At 38.9% G+C, this 19,887-nt stretch overlaps 2 protein-coding genes across 2 annotated transcripts; both read right to left on the bottom strand.

Moving 5' to 3' along the window:
• Positions 1–3,217: 3,217 nt before the first annotated feature.
• On the bottom strand, positions 3,218–16,646 carry LOC103514029 (RNA-binding protein 14-like). Its single transcript, XM_026827084.1, has 4 exons — positions 16,539–16,646; positions 13,089–13,691; positions 8,076–8,657; positions 3,218–4,032 (listed from the first exon to the last, which is right to left on the bottom strand). Exons 1-4 carry the CDS (start codon positions 16,548–16,550, stop codon positions 3,526–3,528), a joined length of 1,704 nt encoding a protein of 567 aa, XP_026682885.1. The 5' UTR covers positions 16,551–16,646; the 3' UTR covers positions 3,218–3,525.
• Positions 7,769–9,644, bottom strand: LOC103514026 (cuticle protein 65-like). Its single transcript, XM_008478893.3, has 2 exons — positions 9,504–9,644; positions 7,769–8,657 (listed from the first exon to the last, which is right to left on the bottom strand). The coding sequence occupies exons 1-2, from the start codon at positions 9,513–9,515 to the stop codon at positions 8,043–8,045; spliced, it is 627 nt and encodes a 208-aa protein (XP_008477115.1). The 5' UTR covers positions 9,516–9,644; the 3' UTR covers positions 7,769–8,042.
• Positions 16,647–19,887: the final 3,241 nt, after the last annotated feature.

The following is a 19,887-nucleotide window of genomic DNA, read 5'->3' as shown; positions in this document are numbered from 1 at the left end:
CCATAAGAAATACACAGAGTGCAGAGACTGAGGGAGAGAAAACTTTTCCTCGCTCGCCTAATATTGTTCACATTTCACATTTCACATTTCACACACTGATCGCTCTATCTCTAGAACCACAACACCTAGAAAGTTGAAATTTGGTAGGAATATTCCTTTTATGGTCTAGGTGTGCAATAAGAAAGGATTTTGCGAAAATCTAAACCGATCCTGAGATATGATCAATTTTTGATCGCTAAAATCACCATAAGAAATACACAGAGTGCAGAGACTGCGGGAGAGAAAACTTTTCCTCACTCGCCTAATATTTGAGTTTCGTTTATGTTTTTAGTTTGATAACTACAAGTTCGGCCATGCCTTTTCCACAAGCTTGGCCATGCCTCGGGATGAACTAGCGGGATTCCGGAGCGAAGCGACGGAATTCAGCTAGTAACTTCATAATTCACACTTTTATATTCATTGTATAAAAATCCAATGGCTACATCCATCCAAATGGCGTAGTGGTCACTGCGCTCGCCTTGCACGCGGGAGACCCGGGTTCGATTCCCGGCGGGGTCAAGACATTTGTATCATCCAAATGATTGATTCCGTGACTGGCTGGTTTCTGCAAGACTACATTTTGGCCAAAGTCGGCCAAACACAGTCTGATGAATTATTTTGATGAAAAATGTCCTTGGCCCATATTTCTAAAAGGTACCATTTAGCCGTTACTGAGGGTCTTGAGAAATGTATGGTTTGGTGGCTGTTCAAGGCTGAAGTTCGGAAAAAGCTCAAAAAGAGTTTGCTTTCCTCGAGACTTTAGATTTTGACCAAAATAGCTCAAACTTAACACAGAGGTTTGATTATTTATTTAAGTAGGACCAAAGTTTTTCTATTTAGGGTGATACTGTGTACTTAGTTAGTTAGTTACACATTACACGAGTTTAAATTCTTACCTAAAATACAAGTAGCCACCGAGGGATTTCAAATTTTTCACAGTGAGTAGAATAATGAACAGATTGGTCGGTGATGTGTTAGTATCCTGGATTCTAATCTCCTGAATGGTGAAACACACCGGGTTCAACTCCTCATCGGGAACAGTTAGTTCATCCAACAAACACTCGGAGGGAGGGTCCATCTCTGAAGAGATGTCATCTACTGGTAGATTCAAGTCTTCTGGATTCTAAAAAAAAATAAAAAAAAAAATCAATACCTAGTATAAATTTGTACTTATTAACTTATTTTGTTGGCACACACACACCCATCTCAAAACCATTTTTACTGGATTTTATCCTAAACACAAAAGACTAGTTCTTGAAATGCCTGGCTTTCTCCTATCCTGTCCTATTTCCCTTTGCTTTCGGGACAATAAGACCTTAGCAGTTATAGTTTCCTCGATTTTTCCTCAAGCCAGACTAATTAATTTGGAAGATTGTAAGTGCTAGGTAGCTGGTCCGGTTTCCGCCCAGGGCAGATCTTATCCTAACCAAAGAGATAAGGTTCGTTCTCGGAACGGCGGTCTCTCTAATATCCTCTCCTATTTCTCTCTTCGCTTTTGGGTATCGACTTACATTTGCAAAAAAAGTACTTACCCTTTCGACTTCTGTTAATTTGACCGAATATCAACTTGTTTATCTGACTTAAAATCAAAGTGTTTAATTACCTTACTTTCGACTTACCCCAGGTTCTGGCACGGTTTCACTCACAAAGTGCAATCTCAGATCTTGCAGTGAATTATAACAGGGTAGATCTAATGCACAGAGATCCTGTACTGTTCCTGCATAGGTTATGCCATTCTCGTACATGTTGTACGAGAGACGAATTTTAATCTGAAATGTGTAAAATACATGTAAGAACACATTAGCTACAAATCTAACTGTCCAGTACATTCTTACATAAAATACATATTGTACAAATTTACTACAGTAAAATTGTACTTTTAATGAAAAAAATCCCACTGCGTCGGGATAAGATACAGTAAGAACACTATGCAGGGCACCTTACACCGCTACATGTATGAAAGGGTATTACTTGCCAACCACATCTATTTTGGTATGGAATTGGATGCGTGTTAATAGTGAGAATGTAGGACGCTCCGAGCTATACACCACTATAATGTATAACATACATATTTATCCTCAACAATCTAAATAAGAACTTGTACTTAAACACTTACCCTTCGTGCAAACGTAGCCACAGATTTCACGTTCATTGTAAACAGAGATGTAATGCCGACAGGATGCTTATGAAATATGCTTGATGAGCAATCAGACACAAACTCTTTACCCTGATTACAATAATTAAGCTACACTAAATTTGTAGCCAACTATGTAGCACGAGCGATAACAGATAAGAATATTAATATAATAACTCTAGTTCATTAACTAGTTCAACAATAACTAGATTTATGTGGGATGTTTTATGTCAAAGAAATGAAGTATAAGGTTAAAAATTAACATTAAGTTCACCTTAAACCTTTCTTTATGAGCCCTTTATAGTGTTAAATAAATGAAGAAACAACTGAAAGAAGTATGAAATTCACAAAACAAATCGAATACAAAAAATAAATATTTTATTTTACATGTAAGTATACATTCATGAACAATTCAAGAAATTCTAATAAAACTAGAACTTGTTGTGCCATTAATAGGGGATGTCCTGAATATTTACACTGCCGTTTGGCTTGTACAATGGATTATTTAGAGAAGGAATCGCATTCAAAGTCATACAATTATTTAGACTCCTCTGGAAAAATATCACATTGAGCATTTGGGGTTACTAAGGAGATCTTAGTAGTGAGAGCCGTAGTATTTTGGGCCACCGTACGCGTATGGGGCTGGGGCATAACCACCGTGTCCCTCAGGTGCTGGCCAAGAATTCGGAAGTGTTATTTAAACTTCAGAGATGGAAATTGTGGAGAAACGAGAACCTGCGTTTTCTATGTAAAAATTGAATTTTCGACCTTTTACAGTTATTTTTTCGGAGTTTTGACCTCGGATTTGGATTTTTCCCAACTTTTTACACAGGAATCGACCATTCATTTATAATTTTTACCCATTTGCAACTGCTCCATTGGTTATGGTCGATAATTAATGCATTTGATACCTATTGATTTTCCCCTATGTCATATGTATGTATTTAAATATTGTTGAGGCTATCATTTTTTTTTATTATTCTATCCGAGTATTTTAGCAACAATCGCCTGAAAAGATATTGATAAACGAAAATTGACAATGGGTTTTTTTTTACATACAAAAACAATTTATTTACACTTTATCAGTCATGAAAGAGAGGACAAGATTAAGATCAACACTTGTGAAGTAGTATTGATGCTGTGGATTAAGATCAACACTTATAAAGTATTAAATCTACTGATGTCATGAATCAAAATCAACACTTATGAAGTGTTGATGTATTTAACGTTTGGGTCAGCATAATGCACTATCTTGAAGAGAAATTGCATTGTACCCGTTTGTACCCATGAGATTCTTTGGATTCCTCTGGGAGGAATATCACATTTATCATGTTGTTGTTGCTAAGGAGATCTTAGTAGTGAGAGCCGTAGTATTTTGGGGCGGCGTAGGCGTATGGGGCTGGGGCATAGGCGTAGCTTTCGTAGTCTGGGTTGGCAGCGGCGGCAGCAGCAGACTTGGCTTTCTCGGCGAAGTGGGCAGCCTTGGCGTGGGCAACTTCTGGGGTGTCAGCCAAGTATCCGCTTGGGAGGACGGTGATTTGGGCTGGGCCGTAAGCGTAAGATCCAGCGTATGGGGCGGCGTATGGGGCAGCATAGGCGTAAGCTGGGGCAGCGTAGGCATATGGGGCTGGAGCGTAGGCAGCGGAGGAAGCAACCTTAGCCTTCTCAGCCAAGTGAGCGGCCTTAGCGTGGGCAACTTCTGGGGTGTCGGCTAAGAATCCACTTGGCAGGACGGTGACTGGGGCTGGGGCGGCGTAAGCTCCGGCGTATGCTGGGTAAGCACCATAGGCGTATGGGGCGTAGGCACTGTAGGCGCTTGGGGCAGCGAAGGCACAGGCCAGGGTGGCAACGAAAGCTACCTGTAACACAAAAGAATAGCAACCTTAGATATGACTATTTGTAACAGAATCATTTTAATCAGAGAAGGTGCCGCATTATTGACGCATAGAAATTTATGTTCACTTTTGACTTTTTGATTTTATCCGCGATGGAGAACATATCGTCAAACCAAGCACCGAAATTAGATTTTTCAGTAGGATGGAAATTTTGTTTTCGCTAATTAATTTAATTTCTTCACTTTTATAATGTTTATTAAATACTAGGTACACGTGAAGAAAGTCCACGACTTTTTAACTTGAAAGATGTCTTACTGATTTTTTCAATCTTTTATTAAATTTTCATAGTTACGCTTTAGTAATTTTACTATGATGTGCTTTTAATAACACTGTTTTATTACAAAAGGAATCTTACACTTTTTTTTTACGAAATATACGACCGGAACTTTTTGTAGCTTGAAATTTCAGCAAACATCAATGAGTAGATTAATTTTGTTAATACACATTTTGAGCTCGGATAATCTTATGATTCTTATGAGCTCCAGCCGTCAAGTAGACTTGAATATTGGAAAGTATTAACTTTGAAAAGATGTGTGAAATGGATAACCATTGATCGTGAAAAAATAACTGACGGCAGACAAAATAGTCACTGAAATTTTTGAAACTTCTATTTAGAAATTGCGAAAGATGTTTAAAAATTATCACCCAAAATGAAGAAACAAATATTGGTAAAAAATAATTTCAAAATCGAACTTTAGTGAAACTTTGAAAAATAATATCGTAAAAATCTGAAGAAGGTACTTACGAGGAATTGCATGGTGGGTTTGTTGTGTTTAGGTTCTGGTATCCTCACGTACGGTGACTGATACTGGTAATGAATTGTGTTTGATGGGGTGATCTAAATTTATATTTATACTGGAGCTTTATCAAGGGCAGCCCGGTTTTCCTTAATTGTAAACAACTTTTTACACCCCCTTGGATATTTTTTTTGTCTAGATGAAAAAAAATTCCATCCAACAAAGCTTCTGTGAAATTTTAAGAATACGCCCATTGAAATAATTGACAGATGGTTTTGAACCTTGAACCTAATGGATATGAACGTGAGTCGATCCAAGTCTACAAATTCTCCTAGCTTGTCTTAAATGTGAACATTACTTTCTCAAGGTATACTCAATGGCTAGTGACTAGTTATGCAAATGTAAAGCAAACAAATGGCTTTTACTGCACAAGCCTATCAGGTGCTTCAATTTGTTTGAGGAAAACTGGGACCGCTAGATCTTCTATTCTAGAATTCTAGTAGGTATTCTAATTGAAATGTAACGTCTCGTAATACTTCCACTACAAGCTGTGGTAATAGCGGTCATCTAGTAATACAACTTTTCTAGGATTAAAATGCTTCGTGTTTCATGCATATCAATTATTTTCTCATACCTACATTACCTACATCTTGATTTTCCTAGAATGTCTTGTTTGCCGTTAGGTCTAATAAGGAGCCGTAGTGATACTGATATTTCTTTTATATTTGTACGTACCTTATGCTAGTTAGTACAGCTTATGGAAATCTTGTCATCATTTGGCATTTGGTGTTGCCTATTATACGAACATACATATATCTCTGTTCACACATAGTCGACGACCGTCGATCGACGTCGACTGAAACCGTCCACACTGCCTCGACAACATAGATTCACCTCATCGATCCGTCGACTATGTGTGGACACAGCATTACATTGAAAAGGGGGACTTTTCTAACTAAATTCCTGCTTGCGGAGTCCAGTATGTAGCACTATTGTACCCCAATGCCGATCATAAAATCATTACCTGCCTCGGTGGTGTAGTGGTCAAGGCGCTCGCCTGGTAAACAGGAGGGCGTGGGTTCAATCCCAGCTGAGATATGGAATTTTATCCTCAATATAATTTGAGAATCTGACCACAATAATGTGGGCTTTTTGTGTGTGGTGCTAAGCCGATCATTGTAACGAAATTTATATGTAAAATGTAAATGGATTTTGACTTTAAGGGTCTGTGTCGAAGCATACTTTTTTTTTTTGCTTTATTTTGTAATGTAAATGCAGTTTTTTTGTGTTATTATGTCACAACTTTGGTGCTCACTGCAGCATTGTAGGATTTTCCCAATATCTCAATAATCCTAAAATCCAATGTTTACCTACCATGCTGGCACCGGTCGCTATGCGCATTTATATGTCATAGCTACTCATTTTCCTCACGAGGCTGAGTGGGCCCCGCAGCCAGTCACGGAATCAATCATTTGCATGAGACAAATTTCTTGACCCCGCCAGGAATCGAACCCGGGTCTCCCGCGTGCAAGGCGAGCGCAGTGACCACTACACCATGGGAGCTGATTAACAAAATTTAGGTATATAAAAATAAAAAAAAAAAATAAAAAAAAATCAACCATTTTCAACTTGTAACAATATATTGAAAATATAACGTATTCTCAAGTCTCGACTAAAGAATGACGTTTGAATAATTGTGGTAATAATTTACATTAGCTTTGCATTCAACCGGATAAGTTCTGTTCTTCACGACCGGTTCAATTTCTATTACAAAACATGCTGGAAAATGTATAAGTTATCTGTGGTTAATCTCGATTTTGTGGATGTACCACTAACTAAAGGCCTGCTGTAAAATCATCATAATTATCATTATTTATTGATTTTTGAAGAGCTTTGATAGAGGGAGCTGTGACTACTGCTAAGGTCTTATCGTCTTGAAAGCGAAGAGAGAGAAGACAGGAAAGGATTGCTTTCGCCAGCCTTTCCGAAAACGAACCTTATCTGTTTAGGATAAAATCTTAATCCACCCGGAACCTGCGACGTAGGCAGACGCTCCACCCTCCAAGCTTAGAGGATTATTTTATGTTTTCTATTGAACTAATTTTTAGATTGTTTAAACTCCTTTGACTGCTACAATTTTCCCCCACAATTGGCCAATCGTCTTCTGTTACTTTCGAGGCTGATTGTACCCCCAAAATCGAAGCACAGCATCGGAAGAACTTCAATTTTGTAGAAAATCGAACCCGGAACCTCTGGCGTATAGAACTAGTGTTATGTGCAATTGTGCACTGAATCATAGATGTTATTTCAGATATCTAGCAAATATTTGAGCTTGACGGTAATGATCATCAAAAATATTTACATCAGCTTTGCACTGAAATCCGATAAGCTTGGCTGCATTCTTCAAGACGGATCTCCTTCTCCTTTGGTTGTCTCCAGAATAAACTAAATGGTAAAGAATAGGTGTATTTTCCCCACTGGAAAATTGAGCACTGCTCCTATAGAAAATAGGAACTGAACGGAGCAGTCGTCAATTTTCCAGTGATCAGGTTCCTGAAAGGATAATACCCCTAATGTCTTTTATTAAGGCGGTCTGGTGTGGCTCACCTCCGTGGTTGTGGTCGAATGATGAAGAGAATCTGTTAAGTCAAGAGGTCAATGTCAAAGGATTGACAAGATTCCCAATCTGGTTGTTTTCTACAGGCATTTGTAGTTTTTTTTTTTTTTTAGAACATGAGGTATTCTTACCACCGATTTTATGGTCGCATTCTCAAAACCTGCTTATCAGTATGATATATGTCTTATTTGGGGCTCGAACCTATAAACAGTCGATTACATGCGTGGTCTTCTTTCAGGTACTCCTCCATTTGTAACAAACGATTTCTTCTCAATATCGTTTCTCAGCATTTCTATTTCAAGAAAGTAAAGGTGTTCGATGAGACAATTAAAAACCAAGTCAGTAATATTTTTTTTATAAAACGTATTTTCTTTTAATACAAATAAACATGAAATATAGAAGGAGGTTTTTTTTTATGATTGACTATTATTTACAGGAGAGATAGAAATAGATTCATTTGCAAAGCACAACTGTCTTCACTCTTTGCTTTGCTCAAAGTCAAAGCTAAAAACATTGTGCTGAACAAATGATTTGTACCGATGAGATTCTTTGGATTACCCGCTACACGCAAGGAAATGGAAGAGTTATATCACATTGATAATATTGAAGGACGGAAGAAATTAGTAATGATGGTAGGAGTGGGCAGCAGCGGCCTTGATGGCAAGATGTTCGGCCTTGGCATGGGCAACTTCTGGAGTGTCAGCCAAGAAACCGCTTGGGGTGACGACGGGCTTGGCGTAGTAGCCAGAGTAAGCGTATGGGGCGGCGTAGGCGTATGGGGCAGCGTAACCACCGTGTCCGTAAGCGTGGCTGTCGTAGTCTGGGCTGGCAGCAGCAGCGGCAGCAACGTAACCCTTGGCAACTTCATGAGCAGCCTTGGAGTGGGCAACTTCTGGGGTGTCAGCCAAGTATCCGCTTGGGAGGACGGTGATGTGGGCTGGTCCGTGAGCGTAAGCGCCAGCATAAGCTCCGGCGTATCCGTAAGCTGGGTATCCGTAGTGTCCGTAGTCGTAAGCTGGGGCGGCGTAGGAAGCAACCTTAGCCTTCTCGGCAAGGTGAGCGGCCTTAGCGTGAGCTACCTCAGGGGTGTCAGCCAGGTAGCCACTGGGCAGGACGGTGACTGGGGCTGGGGCATGGGCGTAGCCGTAGTATCCACCGTAGTAACCACCGTGTGGGGCATAACCGTAACCGCTAGGGGAAGCGAAGGCACAGGCCAGGGTGGCGACGAAAGCTACCTGTAACACAAAACATACGAAGAGAAATTGAGTGATGGTTGTTATAGCTTTGTCTTTTCTATCAGTCATGCATGTAACTACTATCAAAAAGTTTTTTAAAAAATGCAATGAATATAAATCTTTCTTCTCTGTGCTCGTCAACATCAAATATTGCTATTTTGTTTTGATTCATCTCATAATTATGAGACATTATTTTTAAAGAGCTCATTTTAAAATGTATAAAGGATTAACTGAATTTATCTCTTATTAAAAAGGAAGGAAAAAAATCTCAAAGTGAACTCCACAGTGCACGAATACAAGAATAAGGTAATAAATCCAATTTATTGCTTGAACTTGAGTAAAGCTTTTATAAAGCACAACAAACAATTTATAAATGCATCCCTAATTGAAAAGGAATGTATATTGTTGATACAGTTTTATCATTTTCATTGAAAGGAACGAAAAGAAAATCACTTTCTTGCTAATATAAAAACACGTTTCACCGGTTATCATTTGAATTTTTTTATATTGGATATTTATTTTTGTTATGAGAAAAGTTATGTAAAAAAACATACAATCGCTCATAACTTCACTTTTTACTGCATGATCAAATCTTTTATGTTCCATGAATATTGGGAGTTTGTTTTATTTCTTTAAAGCAAGACATAAAATAACTTGAACCCAACAGAAATTTAAATTTTGAAGCATGATTTTCATTTTTATCAAACACTTTTATTTTCCAATCGACCAAATACTTCGTTAAAACATTAACAAGAACTCGCTCGATCGTAAACAGAAGAAAAAAAAACTTTACACTTAATCCCGATAGAATAGAAAAATCACTTTGAAAAAGAAAAATGGACTTACGAAGAATTTCATGTTGTGTATTGTGGTAAGTTGAGCTGGTATCCTCACTAACAGGTGACTGATACTATGATTTGTTTTTCATGTTGGTCTTGAGCATTTATATATGATTTCGAATTCTTCGTCAAGGGCAGAGTATTTCCTTCTAGGATGTTAAAATCACTTGCTCGGCGAGAATACACCCCCCTTGTATAATAAACACATAGATTATACAATCATTAATAATTACTACCAACCAATCCTGAGTTAGCACTAGATAAGTCTCACGTAGGAAAAAATGATTGGAACGCCTAAAGGGCAAACAGTATGTCTACTATAATGATATACATACGCTATGAAGAGAAAAAGTTCCATATCTCTCAAGTTTAAGGTTGCAGTAGTGCACACACTAAACATTCCATTACCTACTCTCAATAGGGGAACGGCAGAGATATTTTTGAAGTCAAGTGTAAGGTTTATGGGTCCATGGCTCTTGTGTTTATTCGTCACAATGTTATATGTAGTAGTGCATCACCTCTTACAAATTCCTCTGTCAAAATGAAAGACAGCACTATCAAAAATGCTTTTCAAAAAACCTCCAGAGATGCATCTGTTGTAATTCGATTGAACAAGTTTCACCTCTGTCATATCCTGATGTTCATGAGTTACAACTTCTAGAATCCAATTTGCACTTACATACATATTGGGAATTGTTCTTTTCATCAAGCTTCATGACTTGGTAATCCCCTATAGTGTTCCTGTATTGCAACGGCTTCTGCATCTGCAAACCCACTTGCAACATTGTTTGATCTGCAGTCAGAACTACTCCATGGTTCTCTTCTCACGGTGACAACCAAGACTGTCGATAAAACAATATTCTTGTCAGTTCGCATGCAATTTCCGTCGCCCAATGACCAATAACGTGTCTTCCAGTAGAATGCTGAATGCATTATCTCTCCGCCCACACCAAACTATACCAACACGTGCAAAAATGACCCTACGGCCAACTTCCACTTGTCAACCAGCGAGGCCTGTGAATCGAACTTGAATTGCCTTTGAGGGTCGCCTGAATTGAAGTGACAAATGTAAATCGCCCTTCACTGCCATTGTATCGAGTTCAAGAGTGAACCTATTAGATGACCACTGACCATGAACAAATTCCTTCTTACTGTTCAAGCTATGATAGTTCACTAGTTTTTCTGTGTGTTTTCTCGAGATTTTCTAATATGTGTAATTCTATGAGTGTAATTTTAGAATATCGACTCTCACCGACCGGGACCGGGTTCCACCGCACCGCTCGTTCGCGATTGTGGTCAGTAGCATTGTTTTCTGTAGCTGTGTTTTAGGTCGTGCGCGCGAGTTTCATCTCGATCGCGCACTGGCTCAGCTCTGACCGTGCGCTTTCTGCGCAACGCCGTATTATGTGAGGCAAGCGGCCTTGAAAACTCGGCCAGTAGTTTCCAGGCAACCCCATTCTGGGGGATCTGGTCCAGAGGGATTTCGCCACCAACTGTCAGGCCTAAGGCTAGCATGGCATCGTTTCTTTTATCCTCATATCGAGGGCACGTCTGTATTCTGCGGTTTACCCCTAACCTAAATGGTTCATTTGTTATACATACCGTGTGTGGGACGCTCCCAAGATGTTCTCAAAAAAGAAGTTGAAATCTGTGAACCCACAGTCATGCTGGAAGCTCTTGGGATACAGAATCACGAACACATTTATCGTTGCATACTCTGGCGGACCTCACCAGTTACCTCAAAACAGAATATTGTGTCATAACAAGAGTACTTCGGTTTTGCTCATCTGAAGATGCATTGATATTTGTCTGTTTGGTTGTTGGTTTGTTTGTTTGTTCTAAATTTCATCTCATTCTTCGAATTCCATGTTTGCAAGTAAATCTTGGATGTTGTATTCGAAATATCATTATGTATCTGCTTCGCGTGAAAGGTTTTCTATTTATAGATGATAGATGGACTTTTTCTATTGATTCATTCTAATGAGATGCGTCAGTGGTCAGCACGCAAATCACGCAATGTAAATGTCTACCACTTCATGGCAATATATCATTTTAGCTCCCATAAGGTCAGTACCGACTGTCATAAGTTCATATTTTCATAACAGGCAAATCTTCTCATTACATTTAACTTATCAAGTTGGGTTTTTTTGAAAATTTCAATAGAGGTTTACGAAGAAAGGTCATTTTCTGTACTGTTTTCTGTTGAAAGATAACCCTTCTTAGGGTGTGTCCAAAAATAATCGACGGAGGTCGATCGATGATACCTCAATTGTTTCAAGCATAATGAATAATCACAAATGTTGTTCCTCGATAATACATATTACTACTGTACCAAATTGTATCACGTGGACTTGAACCACTGCGCTAACCGCTGATCTTCTCAGATTGGTCTTTCTACTTACCTATTCTGAACAGAGAATTTAGCTGGTGCATTCCGTAGAAGAAAATGGGATGCAGCTACTTACGTACATTACCTGTGTTTTTGTTTTAACGGGATGATGGCTCAAACGGAGTGATGATCTTTCGCTCTAGCTGGGTTGATTGACTACCTTTACATCATTGACAGCAAATCCTATCTCGTCCAGCCACCGGGATTGACTTTTTTGTGGACCCATTTTGAAGATTTCAGATGAAACCTCTTTGGTTTAATCAATTTTTTTTTTTTAATAACTTGACTTTAGGGGATTTTAGGTAGCTTTTAACAACTATGGTCACTCGCAAAGTTGGTTAAATTGAGTAATCCATTCAGATTTACAGCATTTACCCTACTGTGGCCGCACGCCATTAGACGTTTAATCAAAATTTCGAGGAAAATACAATTTAGAAAACATCATCCTTTTCATTTTGCAGATAAATTGCTCCTTATTATTTATCTGATATTTCCAATTCTCTTGCTAATAGAGTATAATCTTTCGAGGAAAATTTACCGTAACATTCCATAAGAGGATTTTTTCTCAGCAGAAAATTATCATTGAATGCCAAGATTACTTTTACTGTAAAAGCTTTACATATAGTTATGGTCAGTATCTGTCAAATGAAGTTATATCATCGGTAGAATCAGATCATTTCTCTCTTGCAATGTCTAGAATATTAATTATTGCTCGGGGTTGTTCATTTTTCAGCTCTTCAATAGGGTTTCTGAAGTAAAGCTGTTCTCTTCTGGAGCAGCACCAAATTATAACAATTAAAACAACTATTTTTTGGGGGGGGAGGCGTCATATTTTATGGATCGCAACCCTGTAGAACCAATGACTGTTTATAAATGCTCGAAAAGCTCCTAGTACTTTCCATCCCTTTACTGTACCCTGTTGAATTATTTCTGAAGAGTCTATTTTAATGTGATTGTTCTACGAATTCATTTTCTGGAAAGATATTCTAAAGAATCATAAATAAAGAGAGAAGACAGAAAGTTGTTTTCTAAGATTTACTTTTCATTTTACACAGACAATTTATAACAGTTGACATGAAATATTTACACGACTATGACTTGTGTGCAAGCGTCTCCAGAATAGGAAACACTGGACAACATTAAACAATGACAGGAGGTATCACAAAGTTTTCTCCAAATGTTGAAGAAATATGAGTAAACTTAGTAATGAGAGACGGCGGATTTGAGGGCAAGGTGGGCAGCCTTAGCGTGAGCGACTTCTGGGGTATCAGCCAAGAAACCACTAGCGGTAACAACTGGGGCGGCGTAAGCTCCGGCGTATGGGGCGGCGTAAGGAGCAGCGTATGGGGCTGGGGCGGCGTAAGCTCCGGCATATGGGGCAGCGGCGTAGGAGTGGGATTCATAGTCTGGGTTGGCAGCAGCGGCAGCAGCAGACTTGGCGGTCTCAGCAGCATGGGCAGCCTTGGCTTGAGCAACTTCTGGGGTGTCAGCCAAGAAACCGCTTGGGAGGACGGTGATTTGGGCTGGGGCGTGAGCGTAAGCTCCGGCGTATGGGGCGGCGTAAGGAGCAGCGTATGGGGCTGGACCGTAAGCTGGGGCACCATATGGGGCTGGGGCAACCTTAGCCTTCTCGGCCAAGTGAGCGGCCTTAGCGTGGGCAACTTCTGGGGTGTCGGCTAAGAATCCACTTGGGAGAACCTTGATGTCAGCAGCGGGTCCTGCATAGCCAGCGTAAGGAGCATAGCCGGCGTATGGGTATCCGTTGGGGGCGGCGAAGGCACAGGCCAGAGTGGCGACAGCTACTACCTGTAACAGAAGAAGTAATTACACTGTAAGTTATTTTGTCAATCTCAGGTTGCACTGAATAAAGTTATGGTACTGCTTTGCATATTAGATTACGATATCATAGCCTGGATATGATAAATAACTTCTTTTGTTTGCTCGGTAAATACTGGATCGGATAGGATAATAGTGAACTGTAAGCTTTCATGTTCAGAGGTGAGAAGACCTTGCTACTCGTTCATTATAAACAAGTAACGTGTGTATGAGATAACGTTGCTCATGTAAGTTATGTTAATGGGATAATGGCTTTACAATCTAGATAATGTATTCTGTTATTGACATTTGATCCAACAAGGAGATAAAACACGAGTAAAGTTACATCTTGATGGGTAAGAGTGAGATACAGTCATGTTTTATGTTGAAGATAATTGTTGACAAATGAAGTTGTTATACCTTCATCTTGTCCTCGTAAACAATGGGCCTCATTTTGCTCCATTTCATGCGAAAGAATGCTTTTCAATCTTTAGACCTCTAGGAACCAAGGCTCTGGGGAACACATCAAGAGGACGATCCAGAACAAAAATATGAGTGTGACCCACCAATTTTAAGATCCAAATCAGCTATTTTATAATTTTATTCCTCCCAACTACCACCAATATCCAAGTGCATGGGCATTCACTTACCTACTTGAATATTAGTGGTAGTTTGATAACAAACACCCATTCGAACAAAAATCCAAACTTCAGACACCACATTAAACCCATGAAAATGAACTAATTAAGCCCAATTAAATTCGATACTTAGCTAAGTATGTAAAACTCGTGTTAATTAATAACTCTTGACCAATTCCAAGCGTAATATTTTTGAATGAATGTTTTAACAAGAATGTTAAACCTGTTGCTGTACAATATGCAAATCAATGGTATCCTCTCTCTAATGACCAACTATCACACTGTTCCACTAATTAATTACCTTCATACACAATGTACCGTAACTTTATCTCATTGCAATTCGAAATTTCGTAATCCTTAACTATTGCGTAATAGTCTTATGATGCTATCGAACTCATTCGGAGTAGTATGACTGTATGGCTGAACTAACAAAAGCTATAGGAGACATAAAAGCTGATTCTTCGGCCATGATTTGGTTTCAAAGAAAAATCTGTGCATCCCAATGTACGAAACTTTAAGGAATTGTTGGTTTGGCATAGTTAAATTTGACGTTTGTCGTCTGAAAGAACTTTTAACTGCAGAGAACTTTCAATAGTGACGATGTTGTAGGGAACTTTTAGAAATTGACATTGGCCATGGACAAACCAAAGTTTGATTGAACAAAATACATTAGTTGGACAATTTGAAATTAAACCACATCACTTGAAACTAAAACCTGTATTGTTCTTGTACTCAAATTGGGTATTAACTTGCTGCAATCGCATATGGAGTCATAGACCATCAAGACTACCCTATTGAAATGACATGAGAATAAATTACCTAGCTGTTGGTAATTTTGGTACACAAAGTGGTAATCATTAGGAAACAAAAAGGTAATTACTGACGTGGTTTTATTCGTTTAAGTACATGTGTATCATAATATTGTACCTACAATTTTGTAAATTAGATGGTGTCATACACTATATTACATATCTGCTCGTATATGTAAGTAAAGCACCTAAAGTTCTTGATTATTTTACATGCATTAGAAGAATATTTGCTACTCAAGCAGAACTACTTTTCCTAACTCGAACCATATTTGGTATGAGAGGGATTTGTTTGTTACTATTGAATTGTCGGACCAAAGACGACCAACTTTAGGTGAGAGCTTGTATTTTTTCATCAAGGAAAAATTCTGCATTGGACGTTCCAATCTCCAATAATGGTATTGTTTTGTTTATTCTCTAACACGTTTTGTTTAAAATTTGGACTTTTCTGACTGTCAATTTGTCTGTTCTACCGACCCTACAAAAGTGAAATTTCGACATGAAACTCCCCAAAAGTTCATCAGAAAATCAACCATACTTGTTTATATCCTGATGCTTGTTAAAGAATAATCCAGTTTTGGAAGTTCTATGGTTATCTAATTTGTCTTTGTTAGTAGTGGCACTGTCTGCAGTAAGTTGGAGTTGACCTAGCCAAGAGGCTTTAACCCTGTGCTGTGTATAAAGTGATAGCACGTTGTTTTACATACTTTGCCACTTCTATTGGTATCTCACCTTATGACACTTGCCAATTTACTACTCTTAAATATGGTGCAAAGTTTTTTATGACTCTTTTATGGATATATTGTTATTTATGGTATGAAATGGGAAAATTGCGCCAACTGTTAAATAACTTTGTAGCACTTATTGTTCTAGCTTTTGATTTTGATTTCAATGTCTAACCAAGACAGACTCGTTTCTGACAAGTGATCTGGCCTTTGCCCTACATGTTGCATGTTTAGCTTAAATAATACAGAAGTAGTCATGTATTTCTCGTATGCCCTCAAACAATTTAGCTTATAAAGATATGACTAAAAGAAGATTAGGAAAACAAACTATTGATTGATTTGAAGGGGCAGAGAGCAGTTGCACTTTTAAGATGAAGAAAAAAGCCTCATCTAATTAAAACTTCACAGTAGATTAGTTATTTGAAATTGAAATGCAAATATGTTTCTTGTAAGAAAACTGAAGTGTTCGTTAATTGGTCTAAGTTAAAGATGAGTTACGAAAGACTCAAGGAAAAAAATCTCGTAAATTACAAAAAGGCTCTAATATGCAAAGTAGGATTGTTAGAGATCACATTTTATCTATGGTTGGAGTTTACTCAAAGCTATTTTCACAGTTTGAAAAGTTATTTAAAATGCAAATCTAGAAGAAAATGAACACCGGGTACTTACCAAGAATTTCATGTTGTCTGTGTTGGAGTGGTAAGAAGTTACTAAGAATATCCTCACAGTTAGTGACTGATACTGTTAATGGTTGTCTTCGATGGCTACTCAAGCATATATATATATGGCGGATTGGACGTGAAAACCAATCAAGGGCGATAAAAAAAAACTCCACATACACACTTACTTGCACTTCCTAACTGTACAACAAGAACCCACCCCCTATCCAGCCCCGCGGATATTATAATGTAGACACAAAAAGAATTTTTCTCCAAGTACACACATACAGGTATTCAAACATAATGTAAAAAGGTGCAAAAAAAATTGAAAGACCCGCGGGCATATAAAATGGAGAATGATAATTGGTCAGGTTGAGACATACCCTAGGTCAAGTGTGAGGTGCTTGGAGACAGCTTTCCTAGATCTTTGTTTAATTGTTGCCTGTATTAAATTACAATCTACATATGGTATTGGGATACTTTATGTACATATTAAAGACTCTGATACAAGAATTACCATTTCGTTTCATTACTTTCATTTGGCGATGTATAGCATCTCAGGTACTTTCGGCTTGGTCCCTTAACAGTCTGAAGTTTTGAGCTACAGCTAATACGNNNNCTCTCTCTCTCTCTCTCTCTCTCTCTCTCTCTCTCTCCCTCTCTCTCTCTCTCTCTCTCTCTCTCTCTCTTTCTCTCTTCTCTCTCTTTCTCTCTCTCCCTCTCTCCCCCTCTCTCCCTCTCCCTCTCTCTCCCTCAACAAAGAACTCTTAGATAAATTTATCGTTAGGAAAATAAAACCGGATCGGCGCTTTTTTTGTCCAATTCGCGAAGATATAGAATTTTATTTTGAAATTCAAGGTCAATATCTAGATCACAACCACACTACCGCACCTTCGAAAAATAACTTCTTTTTTTATATATAGGAAAACCTTTAACGACCAGTTCTGCCATTACTCTTGTTCCAATGGTATACTGGGTGACTCAATCAATCCAATTGTTCCCCAGGAGGAAGGGCCTATAAGAATAGGGCGCAAAAATAATATAGGCAAAAAATAATATATTCTTCCTGGGGATGATTCAATCAATAATTAATTCATTTCTTGTGCATGAATACGTTAATAAATTGAAGATAATAGGTAATATTTTTTAAGAGGTTTGACAGAGGGAACTGTAACTGCTATGGTCTTATCGTCCCGAAATCGAAGAGAGAAGGAAGACAGGATAGGAGAAATGAGGCATACTACGGGATGGGCATGCTACGACACAGGCCACATGCGTCTAATGTAGCAGTTGTTTCATTGCTACGAAATAAAAACGGCGTTGGAACACTCATCTTTTAAACAAAAAAAAAAATGTCACTACTGGGAGTCGAACCTCCGCTCCCCCTTATTTCGAGTCTAAAAATTCCACTGTTTGTCCTATTTCAGAAGAAGACTCCTTCAGTCTATGAGCGGACTCCTCGTATACCCTCAGTCCTTCAGTAGCATTGTACCAGTACACTTGAGTGGACTGTAGACTGTAGTCAGAAGTAGAGCTGTAGAAGACAAGTAGAGCTAAATAATTGTAATTTCAAAGCGGAAGAAATTCCTACGTTATAATTTTCCTCTAGTTCGAACCACAAAAGATTACACATAGGTTGCTTGCTGTGGAAAGTTCAAGGCGTTACCCACATATGGAGACATACACTCGAGAACATGGAAATTGGAGCAGCTACAGTTCCCTTTATCAAGTCTCTTCAACTTCAAACCAACAGAAACATCAAGTTGAGTTTTTTTCCAAGAGGTTTGACAGAGGGAACTGTAACTGCTAAGGTATTATCGTCCCGAAATCGAAGAGAGAAGGAAGACAGGATAGGAGAAAGCCAGCCGTTCCGAGAACAAACATTATCTGTTCAGAATAAAATCCGCCCCGGGCGGGAATCGAACCTGCGGCCTAGCGCTTATGGGGCAGACGCGCTACCAATCAAGCTAACTAACTAACTAGGCTGGCTGAGTTAAGTAAAACCATCTAAAAAATTGCTTGCTGTGGAAAGTTCAAGGCGTTACCCACATATGGAGACATACACTCGAGAACATGGAAATTGGAGCAGCTACAGTTCCCTTTATCAAGTCTCTTCAACTTCAAACCAACAGAAACATCAAGTTGAGTTTTTTTCCAAGAGGTTTGACAGAGGGAACTGTAACTGCTAAGGTATTATCGTCCCGAAATCGAAGAGAGAAGGAAGACAGGATAGGAGAAAGCCAGCCGTTCCGAGAACAAACATTATCTGTTCAGAATAAAATCCGCCCCGGGCGGGAATCGAACCTGCGGCCTAGCGCTTATGGGGCAGACGCGCTACCAATCAAGCTAACTAACTAACTAGGCTGGCTGAGTTAAGTAAAACCATCTAAAAAATTTCAACCCATTACATTACTTTCTTTTCCTTCTTAGAGGACACAGGAAAGTAAAAAGACAATTTCTGTAAAATTTCGATTTGGTTTGATCCAATATTCTTGCTCGGGTGTATTAATCATATAGAATACACTTGGGTCGACATAATCCAGGAGGGTGTGTGTGCATTTAATCCGACGTTAGGACGCCAATATTTTTCCCTTTTCTTTAATAACATAAAAAAAGTTGAAGCATTTTCATATTAATGGTATGTAATGTAGAGAGAACAGGTTAAATAGACTGTGTGTCTTATAATTACGCTGGACGAAGAAACTCTTAGGTATAATCTTACAGTTACAGGGTGCCCACACAAAATACAACTGATAAATTGGTAAATAAATGACTAGTGCTGAATTACCTAAGTGGTGCACGACGAAACGAAAAATTTATCGTCTTATCACGAGATTAGACGAAAAGAGGACTTTGTGGAAAAATCGAAACATGGTCATTTCTGGTATTGCTTTTTTGCTTCACTAGAGTGGTGTAGTGGTCAAGCGCTCGTCTGGTGAACAGGAGGACGTAGGTTCAATTCCAGTCCAGGAATGGAATTTTCTCAACTTACATAATTTGAACTTGGGACTTTGACCAAAATAACAGTCTTACCCTACTGCTCGGGGAAAGAGACTTTCTATTCGAACGATACAAAAAATCACTATACTTATACTCTTAATATTACCTATTGGCCAGCCTAGTTAGCTTAGTTGGTAGTGCGTCTGCCTTGTAAGCGCTAGGCCGCGGGTTCGATTCCCGCCCGGGGCGGATTTTATCAGTGCGTCTGCCTTGTAAGCGCTAGGCCGCGGGTTCGATTCCCGCCCGGGGCGGATTTTATCCTGATGGGATAATGTTGGTTATCGGAACGGCTGATTTTCTCCTATCCTGTCTTCCTTCTCTGTTCGATTTCGGGACGATAAGACCATAGCAGTTACAGA

The sequence above is a fragment of the Diaphorina citri genome, unplaced genomic scaffold, assembly GCF_000475195.1.
Source record: "Diaphorina citri unplaced genomic scaffold, Diaci psyllid genome assembly version 1.1 scaffold1071, whole genome shotgun sequence".
Taxonomy (NCBI): Eukaryota; Metazoa; Arthropoda; class Insecta; order Hemiptera; family Psyllidae; genus Diaphorina; species Diaphorina citri.
This window is presented reverse-complemented; position numbering and strand designations above follow the sequence as displayed.